General features: G+C 26.0%; 3 protein-coding genes across 3 annotated transcripts; 2 read left to right on the top strand and 1 right to left on the bottom strand.

The window, feature by feature from the left end:
* The first annotated feature begins 44 nt into the window (after positions 1–44).
* Positions 45–8,342, top strand: Stim (stromal interaction molecule). The gene is given in 12 exon segments (XM_015325178.2): positions 45–252; positions 1,049–1,188; positions 1,270–1,389; positions 1,473–1,585; positions 4,459–4,574; positions 4,658–4,744; positions 4,747–4,826; positions 4,904–5,047; positions 5,134–5,301; positions 5,383–5,647; positions 5,738–5,812; positions 6,338–8,342. Coding segments are annotated over 12 exon segments (1,968 nt in total). The 3' UTR covers positions 6,790–8,342.
* A 168-nt stretch (positions 8,343–8,510) lies between these two features.
* LOC107068595 (gem-associated protein 6) lies at positions 8,511–9,545 on the top strand. Its single transcript, XM_015325177.2, has 2 exons — positions 8,511–8,920; positions 9,122–9,545. Exons 1-2 carry the CDS (start codon positions 8,748–8,750, stop codon positions 9,462–9,464), a joined length of 516 nt encoding a protein of 171 aa, XP_015180663.1. The 5' UTR covers positions 8,511–8,747; the 3' UTR covers positions 9,465–9,545.
* A 357-nt stretch (positions 9,546–9,902) lies between these two features.
* lace (serine palmitoyltransferase long chain base subunit) lies at positions 9,903–15,954 on the bottom strand. The gene is made up of 11 exons (XM_089178899.1): positions 15,624–15,954; positions 15,249–15,457; positions 13,818–14,009; positions 13,545–13,699; positions 13,330–13,475; positions 13,017–13,235; positions 12,772–12,938; positions 12,335–12,496; positions 11,991–12,253; positions 11,763–11,892; positions 9,903–11,674 (listed from the first exon to the last, which is right to left on the bottom strand). Exons 1-11 carry the CDS (start codon positions 15,682–15,684, stop codon positions 11,567–11,569), a joined length of 1,812 nt encoding a protein of 603 aa, XP_089035025.1. The 5' UTR covers positions 15,685–15,954; the 3' UTR covers positions 9,903–11,566.
* Positions 15,955–16,552: the final 598 nt, after the last annotated feature.

The following is a 16,552-nucleotide window of genomic DNA, read 5'->3' as shown; positions in this document are numbered from 1 at the left end:
AGATAGAGATATTTCATAATAATATTAAGCGAAGTTAACCTAAAATGCGAGGAGTCGTGGACGCTGATGTTATTGTACTGATTAGTGTTCAATTATTGTATTGGTGGTGTGATATTGTATCAGCAAGTGGCGGAGCTTTAGATTCAAGTACGCACATTCAAACTGGGGCTTCCAGTAGCTCCCACTCAAAAACACCAACCTTTACCACATCTCTTACCGATGGCTTGGCACAATTGGTACTTCACGAGTCGAGTAAGTTTCTTCTTACTTATTTTTACTATCAAACCTTTTCATTTACTTTTTAACATTTCCCCTTACACCCAATGCCAATGTTAAATATTCTCCTTGATACATACCATTATATATTTAAATTATTAGTTTGTATCCTGCAAGACATTTATTTTCAAATTTAAGTAAATTATATGATCTATAAAACATGGAATTTTTTACATACGTAATGAGAGAATATATGTGTGCATATATGTTAGTTGTATTTTAGATTAGGCATTCTCCCAATTATTCATGTTTAAATATATGTACTTAATGATTCAGTAACAGCTAAATCGTCTGCAAATCTGAGAAATTCGAGAGAAACAACTCTAAGAATAATAATATGATGCATATATGTCTATCAGATTTTATTCTATTGTACATTAAATTTTTTATTATACTTTTTATTTATATTGAAATTAATTTGTTAAGAAATATATATATATATATATATATTGAAAAATATTCATACGTGCAATACTCATAAGATTAATTGATTTTTTATTTCTCTGTATAATTGTAGTTTGGTATTTACTATTTATGTCATTAATGCATATCATTAAGTACGTAGAATCATAATATCTTGATGACCTTGTCATATAGTAATTGACTTAGTAGCTATATAATACTAACTAGTATTTTAGTACTATAGATACATTCTTTTTCTTATCCAATCACTAATGTTAAATGCTACTTTTAAATATTACAAACTAATTCTTGTTTCTTTTCTTTTGAAAATTATTAAATGAATAACAGGATAATTTTTCATTTCTTACAGATACGGATACTTGCAACGATGATCTAACTTGTTTGAGAATGAGTACCCAAGATCGACAGGGTTTAGAAGCTATTAAATTATTACATAGTCAGTTAGACGACGATGCTAATGGGAACATAGATCTTTCGGAATCAAATGATGTAAGATAAAATGATTTTATTTATACACATTTTCTCTATATAAAGTATATTTGTTAATATGTTTTTATTTCTAATTAATAGTTTCTAAGAGAAGAATTACAATATGAAGCTGGTTATGAAAGAAGACAGAGAGCTTTTCATCGTAATGATGATATGCATATCAGTGTACAGGAACTTTGGGAGTTATGGGTTAAATCAGAGGTACAACGTGCTAAACAATTTGTTTTATATTATTCCATGATAGAAATATTTTAATAAAAAATTATTTAAAACTTTTTAATTAGGTTTATAATTGGACCACAGAACAAACGATAGAATGGTTGACCACAATTGTTGAGCTTCCTCAGTATGTACCTACATTTATACAACATCGTGTGACTGGTGCTACACTGCCAAGGTAGTATAATTACGTACAAAAGCATTAAACATGTTTCAAAAATTCTATATTCCATAATAAACTTGACTGCTTATCATTTTGTTAATAAGATTGATCATTTTCATCTATGCAACTCGTTCTCTTCGTTGGACAGAGTTATCAAAACTTAGGCATGAAGCGAATGTTTTAATATCATGGTAGTTTCTTCATATTTTCTATATCATTCTATTATTATCAATCATATATTAATTATTATTTTAACTCATGATTTTCTTTCCTTTTTAATTAGCCTCTCTTATTCCGTTTAGTTATTTAATACGATTAAAGATTGCAATTATATTAAGAAATAATGTATTAAGTAATTCCCATTTGAAGACTTTGAAATCTAATTTATAAATATATATATATACAAAGATATCAATTGAAATAATATTCATAACAATGTTTATTATTTGATCGTAGATGTGTAAGATATAATGCATTATAGTTTCATATTATACTTTTTCCTATTTTTAGGATTTAAACAAATTTTTAATCAGAAACGTTCAACTGGTGTTTGTCGTACCTTTTCTTCCATCTATTTAGCCATAAAATAGTAGCGGATAAATAATCTGCTCTTCTTTGAAATATATGGCTATAATGAATGAAAAATAAAGAAACAATTTTTCTATTTTCAAAAAAATCTTTAAAAACTTTAAAAAACTTGTATATGTGATACTGTTACATAATATGTACAATATATTCGGTTAAACTTTGAGTAATCTGCAATTTTTAAAGAGCGTTGTTTACGCATAGGTAACAAAAAAAATATAAATTGTACAGAGCGATTGGTAATTAAATTTACAAAAAAGACTTACCGTTATTTAATATAAATAATTGAAATCATTGAAAGAGAAAAAGTAAAAACATCATTGCATTCTTTGTGATACGTTCTTTCTTTTTTTATCTTTTTTAAATATCTTTTATTAATTTTGTCAGTAATAATATCATGTGCTTATAGCATTGGATTCATGATTAGTACGTACTATAGTTACGAAGCAAAACTTAGCCGTATAACAGAAAAATTGGGAGAGGTGAGTAAAGGATATAGAAAGCAAGAAACAATTTATTTGCACTCGCACTCCTTTTTATTTAAATGAATGTTATTTATATATATATATATATAAAAAAAAAAAAAAAAAAAAAAAACAATGGTGTACATGTACTTTCAATGAAATAGTTCCTTTCTTAATTATTATAGTAAAGAAAGGAAGTCTCTCAAAACAATTACATCGATACTTCTTTTGCCGATGTTCTTTTAACACAACATATTTCCTAGACATAGTCTTTTGATGTTTTTAGACGCATTCCTGAGACACACTCTCAGTCTTGCTTATAATATCTAAAAGGATACATGGCTGTTACCAAGGAATACTAATGGATCTGGCAAAGAGGCAAATTTATATGATCGGGTGTTCTCTGCATCGCAATATGAAGAAAATTCCGAAAATGGGAAAATACAGTGACTTCCTCTATGGGTTGTGCCATTTGTAATCGGGGTATGTAACGAAGTTAATTATAGCGACGAAAATCTATAATTCAATGAAAACAACAAAATATCAATCTGAAGAGACATATCGTGTAAACGATGTTTTATAAAATATTTTTCTTGTATATCAAATTAGGATAGAATGATAAAATTTATATTTAAGTATACTTATGCATAAAGATATATACATGCATAAGAAAATGAGGAATAATTCTTAATAGGAAAAGAAAGTATATCGTAAAATCAATAAGATGAAGGTTGTACTCTCTCTGCACCATATTACAAATTATTATTAGGAAAATAATAAAAGAAATTTCTTTTTAAAAAATATAAGTTTCTAAATTAAATATACTCATTTAAAGATCAACAAATTTGATGTACCAATAATGATGAATATATATATATATATATATATATTATATACAACCGAATGATAAATATATGTAACAGTATCATCATTTAATTGATATTATAAGATAGCGATTAGCCACTGTTCCATCGAGAGAGGGACGACAAAGGGTATTGGAAGAAAAGATATGCGAACTTCTCCAATTTAATATAATAAACAAATTTCTAAAGAATAATCGTTTGAGTCCCAAGCAGTGTGATTGTGCTGTTCAAATTTCTTGACGATTTTTTGAAAAACCCTTGAGACTCAAATGGATAATAAAAGCAACAAATATTCGTAATCGTTAATTGACAAATATTTGTTGTATAAATTAAATAGATTTGAAAATTATATCGAATAAAGGACAATGGTAAGAATAGTATCAGTGTATAGGAAGTAGAGATATATATTATATATATATTTTAAAATATTCTTATCTTTTTTCGTGTCTTTAATTACGTGGTAGAATCTATGATTTATAAAAGATATTATCTCTTTTTTTTTTTTTTAGTAGTATTAGATTTTATTTTAAGTATTACGCATGATTCAATTTATTTGCAGATTTCAAAGTCTTACAATTTTCAAATTATTTTTAAGTTCAATATAATTTTGTTATATTTTTATCAGGGAATTATTTGATATTTTTATCTATTCTCGTATACCTTTAATTTGTAAAAATATATGTTATCGTTAGATTTAGCCTTTTATTTTATATTCCGTAGAAATTAATTGAATTTATAAGATTATATATAAATAATGTTTATATTTTCTTTAAAAAGATAGATAAATTAGTATATACGCTTTATTGTTTCATTATATATATCACATTACTAATAATAATTCATTTTAGTATGTCATTAATTTTACTTACATATTTTGTAATCTCACAACACAATGAAATTAATATAATAAATTGCATGTGTGTATCATTAATATTATTTTAGACATTATATATATTTCCTTTTTTGATATCATTAGATTGGCCGTCAACAATGGGCACTACCTTAGTAGTTTTTTGGGAATTAAAGATCCCATACACAAGCAAAAAATTGCTGTTAAAGCAATGGATGTTGTACTATTTGGTCCTCCAAAAGGTAATATTATTATTAAATAATTAGATATATAATAAAATAAATATTAATTATATTTTATTTCTTCTCGATAATGACGTCAACAGATACCGGACATGGCATCAAAGATTTAATACTGGTTATATTATTATTTGGAGCATTAATTGGATGTTGGTATGTATATCAACAAAAAAAAGTTCACAGAAACATTTGCACAGAATGATGAAAGATATGGAAAGTTTACACAAAGCGGAACTTGCATTGGAAAATTTACAAGTAAACTTTAGTATAATTACAATAATATATTTATATTCTAACAATTATTTTTCTAACATTATCGTAACCATTTGTAGAAAGAATTAGAACGAGCAAAAATGGAACAGGAATCTGCGGCTACTGAAAAAAAGAATTTGGAAAAACGTTTACAAGATGGTACTCTAGGATTACATACTTCGTATTCGGATGTTGAAGTATCACAGTTAAAAGCAGAAATAGAAGTTAATATAATATTAAATTTTATTAATCTATGATATATTAATAAAATACATTTTCAATGTTTTTATATTGTAACGTTAATTTGTAGATGTTGAAATTAGAATTACAAAGAGCGGAAGGTGAACTTGAAGATAGATGTTGGTCACCACCTGCTGGGCTTCAACATTGGCTACAATTGACTCACGAAATTGAAAATAAAGCGTATATGAAGAAAAAAATATCAGCGGAGAAACAATTGCAACAAGCGCGAGAAGCTGTAAGTCGATTATTAAATGTCTTCCTTATAAATCAATTATATATATAGATAATATATATTATATTTATTACATAATATTAGTGCGAAAAATTACGAAAAAAACGATCGAGTTTAGTTGGAGCATTTGTTTCCACTCATGGGAAGTCCATTGACGAAGTTGATAAAAGTATAGTTGAAGCGAGGACATCATTAAACGAAGTTACTGTTGAATTGCAAGAACGTGTTCACCGTTGGAAACAAATTGAACTTTTGTGTGGCTTCAACATAATTAATAACAATGGTTTGAATTATTTAGAAACTATGTTGTACAGAGGAGCATCCAATGGTCGTGGTTTTGGATTAAGAGGTATTTAATGAACAACATATGTTATACGCATAGTTTTTATTTAAAAAGTGCTATACTTACATTATATTAATTATTATTTATTATTTATAGGTCGACTCAGTAGTCAAGATGATTTGGATGACGATACAAGTTCAATATATACATCATCATCCCCTGGTGCTGCAGGTAAGATAGACACGGAGATGCATGAAAACTTAGACTGATTAATTTTGATGCATCATGCAGATACTTACATATATATAATGCGTATTGTAGAAATCATATTTTAATCATTTTGGAGAATATAAATACTGTTAGTATTGAAGTTATTCAAGTTATCCAAATGTTTACTTTCCTACCATTTATCATATTATCTGTTTAAATCTTGTACTATACATTTGATTTATTAATGTATAGATATACATATATATATATATATATATATATATATATATATATATATAATGTATAGAAACGTAAAATGTATATAATATATATATACACACTATTTTTATAAAATACAATTATTGTATGGATAAATTAAATGGATTGTTTTTATATATATAAAATACCTTTTTACTATATAAAATAGATTACTAACGACGATATTAAAGAACTTACGTTATTTACAGTTTCCTTTTGTTTTGATATTGTATTATTTATATTAATTAGATTTTAATGAGTTATGCCATATGGCATTATTATTCACAGGTATGTTGGAGAACATGAATTGGAAGGAATCATCTATACCACCTGACTCGTCTAGCGGTGAAACAGGTAAGGATACTCCGCCCGAAGTCGTTCATTTTACGGTTGGTGACAGCAATGAAGAAAGTACTATGGTACCGTCGATTAAAGAGAAGACTGGTATGACTCGATCATATAGTCAGGAAACCAACATGGCCATAGTTGACGATAAAACAACTTCATCATTCCTATCAAAGACTTCATATTCGGAAAACTCATTAGATATGTCTGAGAAATCAGGATATCGTGCTCTCTTAGCGAAAAGGCCACTCAAAGAACTACCCACTGTGATGTCGATGGACGATGAAACGCTATCGACAGATTCCAATTCAACAGCTGACAATGAAGAAGTAAAACGCCGACGCAGGAAACTTCATTTTCCAGCATTCAGGAAGAATAAAACTAAAATTACGTGATGTTCAATAGTCCCAATATCAAATATGTTAAAAATTCATTCAAGACATATCCCAGACATGCACTTACAAATTATAATTAGGTAATATATAGTGTATGTGCCTATCTTAGGTATAGTTTCGCGTGCGGTGTATGTAGTGGCCTTACCGGCAGGGTGTCCATAATGTTCGAACTCCTTCAGTGAGCGGCACTTTTTTTTTTTTTTTTTAATAAGCATACGTGATATATGGTCTGTATATCGTAATTGAAAAAAGAAAAAAAAAACAAACAAACAAAAATATGATAAATATATTTACGGAGAGTCGAACATACTACTGTCAACTTAAAAATGTTTCTATCAATGCATCGCCGATTGAATTTTTCCAATAGACCAAAAAGCGAAGCAGCCCGATTGGCAGCCCTTTTTATCTGCTTGATTATTCCATTCGAAAGTGTGCATAATTGTGATTAGCAGAGATGGAGGTGCAGCCAAGACGTGTAAGGTGCAATTATCCCTTGGCCTATTATTGTCTACTAGGCATTTGTTAATCTTATTTTGTCGCATTATTAAGTAATTCGAATAATTTATAAGTATGGATTTATTTCTTTCCATTAAAACCATTTTAAATGGTCAGAATACACGTAACATTATTACACGATCACCCTATATTGCGTTATTATTTAAATATCCAGTATTGTTACTTAAAACGTTTGGTATTCCTTTTACCCCATTCACCAAACGTTTTTTGTACCTATACAATTATTTCACATACCACTGTGCAAAGTATTTAATGTCTAATTAAAATAGATTTTTACATAAAATGATATTATGATTCAAAATGACAATATATATGTATAGTTTTTGAAAAAGAACTTTTTTTCCAGTAAATTTTAATTGTAAAATGTTTATGAGATGATGAAAATAATAGTAATATAGTAATAGTATAATGATAATAATTATAATAATAATACAAGATATTTAAATAATTATAAATAGGGTATTTCTTTTTACAATGATACTATTGTTCCTAATGTGATCTGATGTATTCTCTCTCTCTCTCTCTTTCTCTCTCTTTCTCTCTATCCCCTTTCTGTCTCTCTTTCTTTCTTTCTCTTTATCTCATGTACAAGTACTTTTTATACAATAATTTTAGAAATGATTAATGTATCATTTAAAATACAGGTGTTTAAAATTAAGGAAAAAGAAAAAATGAACAAGTATTTTTGTTCAGATATGAATATTAAACGTAATTTCTCTTCTGTGAAATAATTTGACTTTAACTTGAAAACGTTACTTAGATGAAAGTATTTGAGGTGTAACATTCTAATTCCGTTTAACAACTGTAATGTATTTAATGTTATGTGTTACCCTGTTTACTCTTAACTTCGTGTTATATTTCCCCGTTTTAAAATAAATTATTAGTAATAGCAATCAAAAAATCCATAAAGATTACTTATTAGGTCAAACCCACTTTCATATGATGATCATTATATAACAAATGGAAATATAATAGAATATCAATAATATGTAAAGTAAACAGAATGAAAATAATTATTAAAATCGAATAACATTCTATAGGAGAAAAATTATTCATTATTTAATTCATCATTTTTATAATCAATAATTTCATTTACTTAATAATGTAATTGCAATAATCAATACTTCTGAAAAGATATTAGCATCATCTTTGTGTCGATTGAAGTTCGCGCCTTTATAAATGTCAATGTAGGTGACAGCACCGTCGGTTGCAGCAGTCTCTATTTATTTATTTTTTGAATTTTTCGCTTCTTAATTAAGATCGACATAAATTCTCGTTTGAAGTATAGTTGTTCGATAAATTAATTATTAAATATTTAGTATAAAAATCATAATTTCTAAGTGATAATTCATATTTTTATTAAAAGTGAATTAAAGTGTTAATTTAAGAGAAATTATAAGTTAAACAGTGTAGAAGAGAGGTTAGCTACTGTAATTACAATCATGGTTGACATGTATTCCACAAAAACAGATGATCAAACCAAATTTTCTCATAATATATACAAAAATAATCCTTTACTTTTTAAAAGTTATATAGGAAAAGAAGCCAAAATTACTGCTGACGATGGAAGCTTATATACTGGTATTGTATATACCGTAGATCCAGTTTCAGAAAGGTAAAACGATTATAATGTTTTTTTTCTTTTTCAACGTGTTTATATTATATTTACTTTTTAAAATGAAATTTTATGTAGCAATAATAGCAGTAGTAAGTAGTAATGATTGTTGTTTCTGCTGCTATTTACACATAATACATTTTTAATTGTACTAAATAATAATCGATTAAATCTTTTCATTATAATCATTTTTTTTTATAGTGTAGTACTTTTAGAAACTAAAGAAGACAATCATCAAAATTTAAAACTAGTATTTGGACATGCAATAAAGAATATTGAATTAACTACACAAGCGGAAACATCTTTACCAGAGTTATTCCAATTGCCAAACAATCAGCTATCATTATCGGATATTAAGAAAAGAAAAAATATTGTTAAAGATTATTTATTAAAATCTAGATTTCCAGTTGTAGATATCGATGATATTTTATGTATCGAAGACAGTGTTTCCATAAAACCACCATATGATGCAGAGCATTGTGTATCCACTAACGTTATTATATTAAATAGAATACAAGATATTATTCGCAATATTAAAGAATAAAATATTATTTACGTGTGTGTGTATATGATAAATTTTTTAAATGTATAACAATATTTAAATAATCATAAGATTAAATTTTTATTTGTTAGCTTTGATATAATTCATTTATTTAGAAAAATAAATTTGCAATTTATATATATATATATATATAAAAAGAAAACAGAAAAAAACATATTTGTATATTTGCAGGTAAACATTAAAATTAATTTGTATGATTAATTGTAATAATTAGTTAGAGGAATTAAAATAATCTATGTCATTATAGCAACATTATAATAAAAGAGGTACACAACAAAATCACAATATTCAAGATAGTTGTATAATAGAAAATATATACAGAGAATGATTGGTTAATTAATAGTTTGGGCAACGAACAAATCGGATAACAAATTTGTATTTGGATAATTAATATCTTGCAGAACAAATGCAACAAAAAGAAGAGACAAATCATGTAAGGTTTGTAGAATTATATTTTGCTGCCAAACATTGTTTTTGAACGAATTATATTCATTAACCAATCACCCACTATAATTCGCTAATAAATATCAGTAATGATAATAAATGAATTACATAGTCTTTTTGAGGTTGCAGTTAATGAATATATTGATATGAATCATTCTAATTTTTGTTCTTTTTAATTGAATAAATTTTCAATCAAATTCCTTTATCAATTTTACTTGTCAAAAAGTTGATGTATTAAAATACTTATGATTTAGATAAAAAGATTTAAAATCTAATATATATATATATATATATATATAAGAAATTTTATATCAAGCCATATTATATAGAAAATATTGAAGTATAACAAGAAAAAGTTCTTTATGAAATTTATACAAAATTTGATATCTTTTGTTAATATTTATATTATTAATACATATTAAAAAAAGAAAAAAACATGATTTAGAAAATTCTACCAAACTTATTATAAATCGTTAAATATAATTTTGTGTTTGAGAAATAATATTTTTCAATCTAATTCGTAAATTATACAATTGAAAAGTTTTGTGCATTTTTGAAATCTTTAAATATTCATATATAATAGGGCTTTTTAAAGTGTAGTTAACGATCTCATCAAATGAAAAAATTTAAAGAGCCCTACTACATGAAATATCTGTTAAATAAAATATAAAATCATTGACATCAATTATTTGAAATGAAATTAACTGCAAAACATCCATCATTGAAAAATATCATAGTTTTAAATTTGATAATGTTTCATATAATTAAAAATAAATAATTCACATTCTTGTTTTTTTTTTTTTTATCATTTGAAATGATAAGAATATAATACAATAACTCTTGAAAGTAAAATGATAAGGAAACCTTTTATCACTATGACTATCGATAATTTTTCATTTTTATAAGTGTACGATAAGTTGCACTTTTCTTTTTAAACAGAATAGCAAGTTATTCTTATTCTGTATATATTACACGTTATAGATAATAAAATAATATAAATAACTATATTATTTTTTTATCGTACAATATTGTGTATATTAATAATATAAATAGCAATATATATATATATTTACTACAGTAGTAAATATTAAATTTTGTGAAATATTATTATCTTAATTTTTATTTTTTTTTTCCTGTTTCATTAATAAAACTCGCATCACTGATATACGTTGCTTGGACAATTTTTAATTTCTGTGTAAGTAATATTTGTAAGAATTAATAATGTAAGAATAAGTATACATATATTGATAAATGCTTGAAAAAAATTGCGATGGTGCTCAAAAAATCTAATTTCGTGTTGGACAAAAAAATGATTGAATGCTAAGAACTTTACTTGTGGAATATACATAGTTTCGTAAGCACTTTTAACTTGATTTTAAATTTTTTTAATTATTTCAATTGATTGCATAGCTTTGAACTAAAAATAATGTTTTTCAAAACTAATGCATTTTAATTATATAATAACAATCATCTAAATAATTTAATACTTATATTTTCATTTGTTATTATCATACGAATCTTATGTAAAGTTATATTGTGACTGTTTTAAAGCTTTTAGAGATATCTTTAAAAATCTTGGAACAAAAAGACAGAAAAAGAAAATGAACTAATTAAAGAGATTTACTAAGCTATGAGGTAGGTCATTCCGTTTCATTATCAGAATAATACTCTATAGGATTTGGATCACGAGGTTTGCGCGAATACTTTAATCCAAATTTATTAGCTAGTTTTTCAACGTGTAATAACACCTGAAAAATATATGAAAAGCATCACGTTAATAAAAAAAATGAAAAGAAAAAAGAAACAAATGTATATTCATCGATGATTGTTACTTACATAATCTAAGTGTTCCTTTGTGTGTGAAGCAGAAAGACAAAAGCGTATTCTAGCTTCCATTAGAGGTGTTGCAGGAAATCCAACGCCGACCGTTGCTATATTATATTTTGTAAAACCACGTACTACTGCCCTGTTATATCATCAATATTTTTCATTTGAATTTGAATCTTATCTCTCTTTTCTTTTTCTATTTGTTTTAAATATGACATAAAAATGATTAAAACGTACCAAACTTTGGAAAATAAATAAACTAGCATCGGTGCTATAGGTGAATCTTCATTTCCATAAATAATAACACCGATTTGATTCAACCTACGTCTAAAATATCTGACATTCCTTGCCAATTGTTTGAGACGTTTCTTTCCGGCATCAGATCCATCCTCACCTGAGATGATTTTCATAGATGCGATAATTTGTTGCGCTATTGGAGGCGACATGGAACTTGCATAAGTATGAGCATGACTATGTACCCGTAAATAATTGATTAAAGTCTATAAACAAAATAAATATAATGTTATAAATGATAAATAGAATATAGCAGAAAAAGATAATCATTTATTATTAAATCATACTTTTGATCCGGCTATATATCCTCCAGCAGATCCAAAACTTTTTGTAAATGTTCCCATTAGTATATCAACTTCACGAGGATCTATACCATAATAATCACAAACTCCTCGGCCATTTTTTCCTATTGCACCGATACTATGAGCCTCGTCCATATAAAGATAAGCCTATAAAATTTCACAATAATAATGAATTATTTATCAATTATTTACAATTGTAATCTTTAGTTTTAAATGTAATTTTTATATCAATCTTATTTCTTGCATAAGATGATAAAAATATAAATAATTACGAAGAATTATTAAATAATTTCAACAATTTGTGATTAATATAATATTATGACATATATGAAATATATAATATAATTATGGTTAATCGTTAATATTATTATACTTTATGAGATTGTGAATTGTTGACAAAATTCAATATTCCAAAATTATACCAACTTTGTACTTTTTTTCAGTTCTATAATTTCAGGAAGGTGTACTATAGATCCTTCCATCGAATAAATGCCCTCGACTATTATAACTATTTTCTTCCATGGTTTACCGGTTTTGGGTTGACCGTAAACTATTGCTTTCTTTAATATATCTTCCAAATGTTTTACATCTGCAATAATTTAGACACATGCGCGTATTTTTTACCAATTCATTCATATCATTTGTAAAATAGTATATCCACTCTTACTGTTATGTTTAAAAACACGTGCCGTTGCTCCTGATAATCTTAATCCAAGTATAAGCGATGCATGATTTTTCTCATCGCTTACCACCAAACAGTCTTTATCAACAAGACATGGTAAATTTAATGCGTTTGTAGCAAATCCCATTCCAAATACTATGGCATCTTCGACTCCCAAAAACCGAGCTGTTAATTTTTCTAAATCTTCATGGATAGGCAAGTTTCCTAATAGACAAAGAATTCTTATAATTGAAATTTAATTTAAATCTATTAAGTATTACAACAACAACAACAACAACAAATATATATATATTTTTACCTAATTCAAGACGATTACTGCAGGTTGCACAACCTAATCTTTTGATAATCTCAACACTTTGTTCTGTACATTCTCCAGTTGATTCTGCAAAGCCTAAATAATTGTAAGATCCCAAATTTATACAATGTCTTTCAGATCCAGTAAACCTGTCAATACGTTATGTCTCATTAATATTAACGATTAATAATTGAATAGATTTCTTTATAGTCACTTACTGAAAGGTCCAACCATAATCATGAGTGACACGATCTTTTAACGTAACCACTGCACCAGGTACAGAACATATTGGTCTATTCCAACAATCCCTTACTCTTCTGTAGACGTATAGAAGATAAAATTTTTCAAAATGATTATACAGTGGTGCGTAACCCTGAAATTAATAATATATACATATACATATATATATATATATATATATATATATATATATATATATATATATATAGTACATATTAAATGCTATTGTTTTTTATATGAATTGATCTTACTTGGCGATTCTTTTCCTGAGCTACTTTTGGTGTAAAGAAAAATTGATTTACAACACCTAAAATCATAAGAATGTAAAAGCCAATGTATGTTAATACTTTAGTTATAAATGTAACCTTCTCAAAGGATTCTTTCGAGTGAACTTGTGTTTCAAGTGAACTTTTTTTTATATCATTTGTATGATTCTTGGAACACTGAAACATACATAGAGATATTTTCATTTTTATATTTATTATATCATTATTTCAAGACTTTCTTATCAAAATAAAAAAGATATACTAGTTTTTGTATTATATATATATATATATATATATATCTATAAAATGATAAAATAACTTAATTCATATCAAATTTTTGTAAATATTTACAAATACAGATACTTCTTTATTAGTAAAGTTAGATTTTTTTTTTAGAATACAATATTTTATATTATTATATTAATTATTATTATATTATTATATAAATTATTATATTAATTTATTTTAAATTTAGAAGACATTATATATTGAGATATTAGTTCTAATTAAGTATGATTAACTTTTTATCTTTTTCTAATGCAAGTTTTATAAAATAGAAAAAAAAATAATAAAATGTGATAATATGTGATAACAAATAAAAAAAATTTTCTGGTAAATATTTTACACAGAATTATATATATATATATATATATACATGTTCGTATCAATAAAATTATATTAGTATGCAAAAATTGTATAAATTGAGTAATCATTCTAAGAAAAAGAAAAGAAAAAAAAAGAGATACTTTACTTTGTAAATTTGATATCAATCAAACTGTTGGTTTAATGATCAAATATTATTCTACAACTGAGATTAATTAGAAGATGTATTTAAAAATCGAATAATCAATTTAAAAAACGTTGGATAAATGCGTACAGTTACGTGAATAATAAGGTCAATGAAAGAAATTGTTTGATTGTATAAAAAATAATTGTAATAATAATAATAAAAAAAATAAAATAATAGAATTCTATTAAAAACAAAAGAATAATAATAATAATAATAATAATAATAATAATAATAATAATAATAATAATGAAAACTACTTTATCAAATGAGGAAATAATTAAATATATAATATCATATATTTTATATAACCCACATATATAATTATGTTAGAAATTTGGGATAATGTTATAATAGTATAGTGATACTAAAAATAAGGTCGATGAGATAAATCGATTGTAGGGGAAATAAAAGAGAAAACGTTTAAAGAAAAAAAAGATTAAAAAAAAAAAAAGAAGAAAAATAATTAATAATTTCTTTACAAAGTGAATTAGTGATTAGACATATTAAACATTAAGAAAAAACAAGAAATCATCTAATCGGTGATAAAAAGAAACATGATAAAGTAGCAGTGCCGCATAGTCTCACATGTGACACAGAGGGCTGGCTAGATGCACCACTACACTTACCCGTACATGACCATTGCTCTGCAATACAGCATAACCGTTAGTTTTACAATTTATCAACGAGTCATCGTACGAGGTTAAACTGTTCTTCATCTGATCACTAACATCCTTATCCTCATCCCACGTCGTTTTTACAATTGGATCAACGTCTGCTGCGGATGATATATAAGATCTCGTTTTCCTTGATGTTGCCATAATTTTTTTCTCAATTTCTGATACACATAAAAAAAATATATAAATAGAATATAACACACAAGAAGACAATGGCAATGTACAAACAGTAAGAAATATAGTCAATATAAGAGAAAGAATTAACACACAAACAATACGTAAGAAAAATCAACATGTGAGATCCCAAAACATAAACGATTGAATTACCTTTAGAAAATAATGATTTCTTATTAAGGAAAATAAGTGTTAACTGTGTCGCGTACTTCATACAGTTAAAGAAGAACAGTGCCTGTACGAGACTAACCGGTTAACGTCGCGCGTATCAAAGCCCGCTATGTACTTCTCAGCAACCAAGGCAACAAGCGTGTTTCCGTTTTCACGCTTGCGCAATTTGCCCGGCGTTTTAGCTTTATCTTTCTTACTTTCTCTCTCTCTCTCTCTCTCTCTCTCTCTCTTTTCTTTTCTTTATTTATCTCTTTTCCTCTTTCTTCTGTCTTAATTTCATCTCTCTTTCTTCGTTTTTTAACCCCCTGTTTGCGCACAATAGACCACCCATCAATTAAATTTAAATATTACAATGTCTATGATACGATAATAATAATAATAATAATAATAATAATATCAATGATTATATCCTTTTAATAATTTGCAAACATACATGACCTCTAATTTTATTTATCCATTTAATTATTAATGCAAATGTGGTGGTACATCTTAAGAAAACGTTTTTGCTCAACTTTATAATGTTTTCTATATTACAAAAGAAATATTAAATTCTAACGTATTATAATAATTGTTATTTTATGTAATCATTGAGACAAGGATAGTTATGAAATTAGACGTATATTGCATTAATATGCCAATGATAACAGAACTTTATTCTAGTATCTTGGCTAATACATTTCTATGTGTGTGCGTGTATTAGTCAATCCTGCTCGCATCCATTTTCTTCAATGTCAGGAACGAATTTTGATATTTTGGCACCCCTTTCTTTATTTTTCGTTTATCCTAGGATATTTTTTATTTTTTCTACTTAACAACTTTTTTTCACTGATCAAATTATTTTTGCGACTCTGGGTATAGATTCGATGTCATATTTTCATTTACTTTTTTAAATTTACAGTTGTATTATACGC

The sequence above is a fragment of the Polistes dominula genome, unplaced genomic scaffold (genome assembly GCF_049000335.1).
Source record: "Polistes dominula isolate Pdom_NZ unplaced genomic scaffold, Pdom_raw_medaka contig_18, whole genome shotgun sequence".
Lineage (NCBI taxonomy): Eukaryota > Metazoa > Arthropoda > Insecta > Hymenoptera > Vespidae > Polistes > Polistes dominula.
The sequence above is the reverse complement of the archived record's forward strand: the minus strand, read 5'-3'. Positions and strand labels throughout refer to the sequence as shown.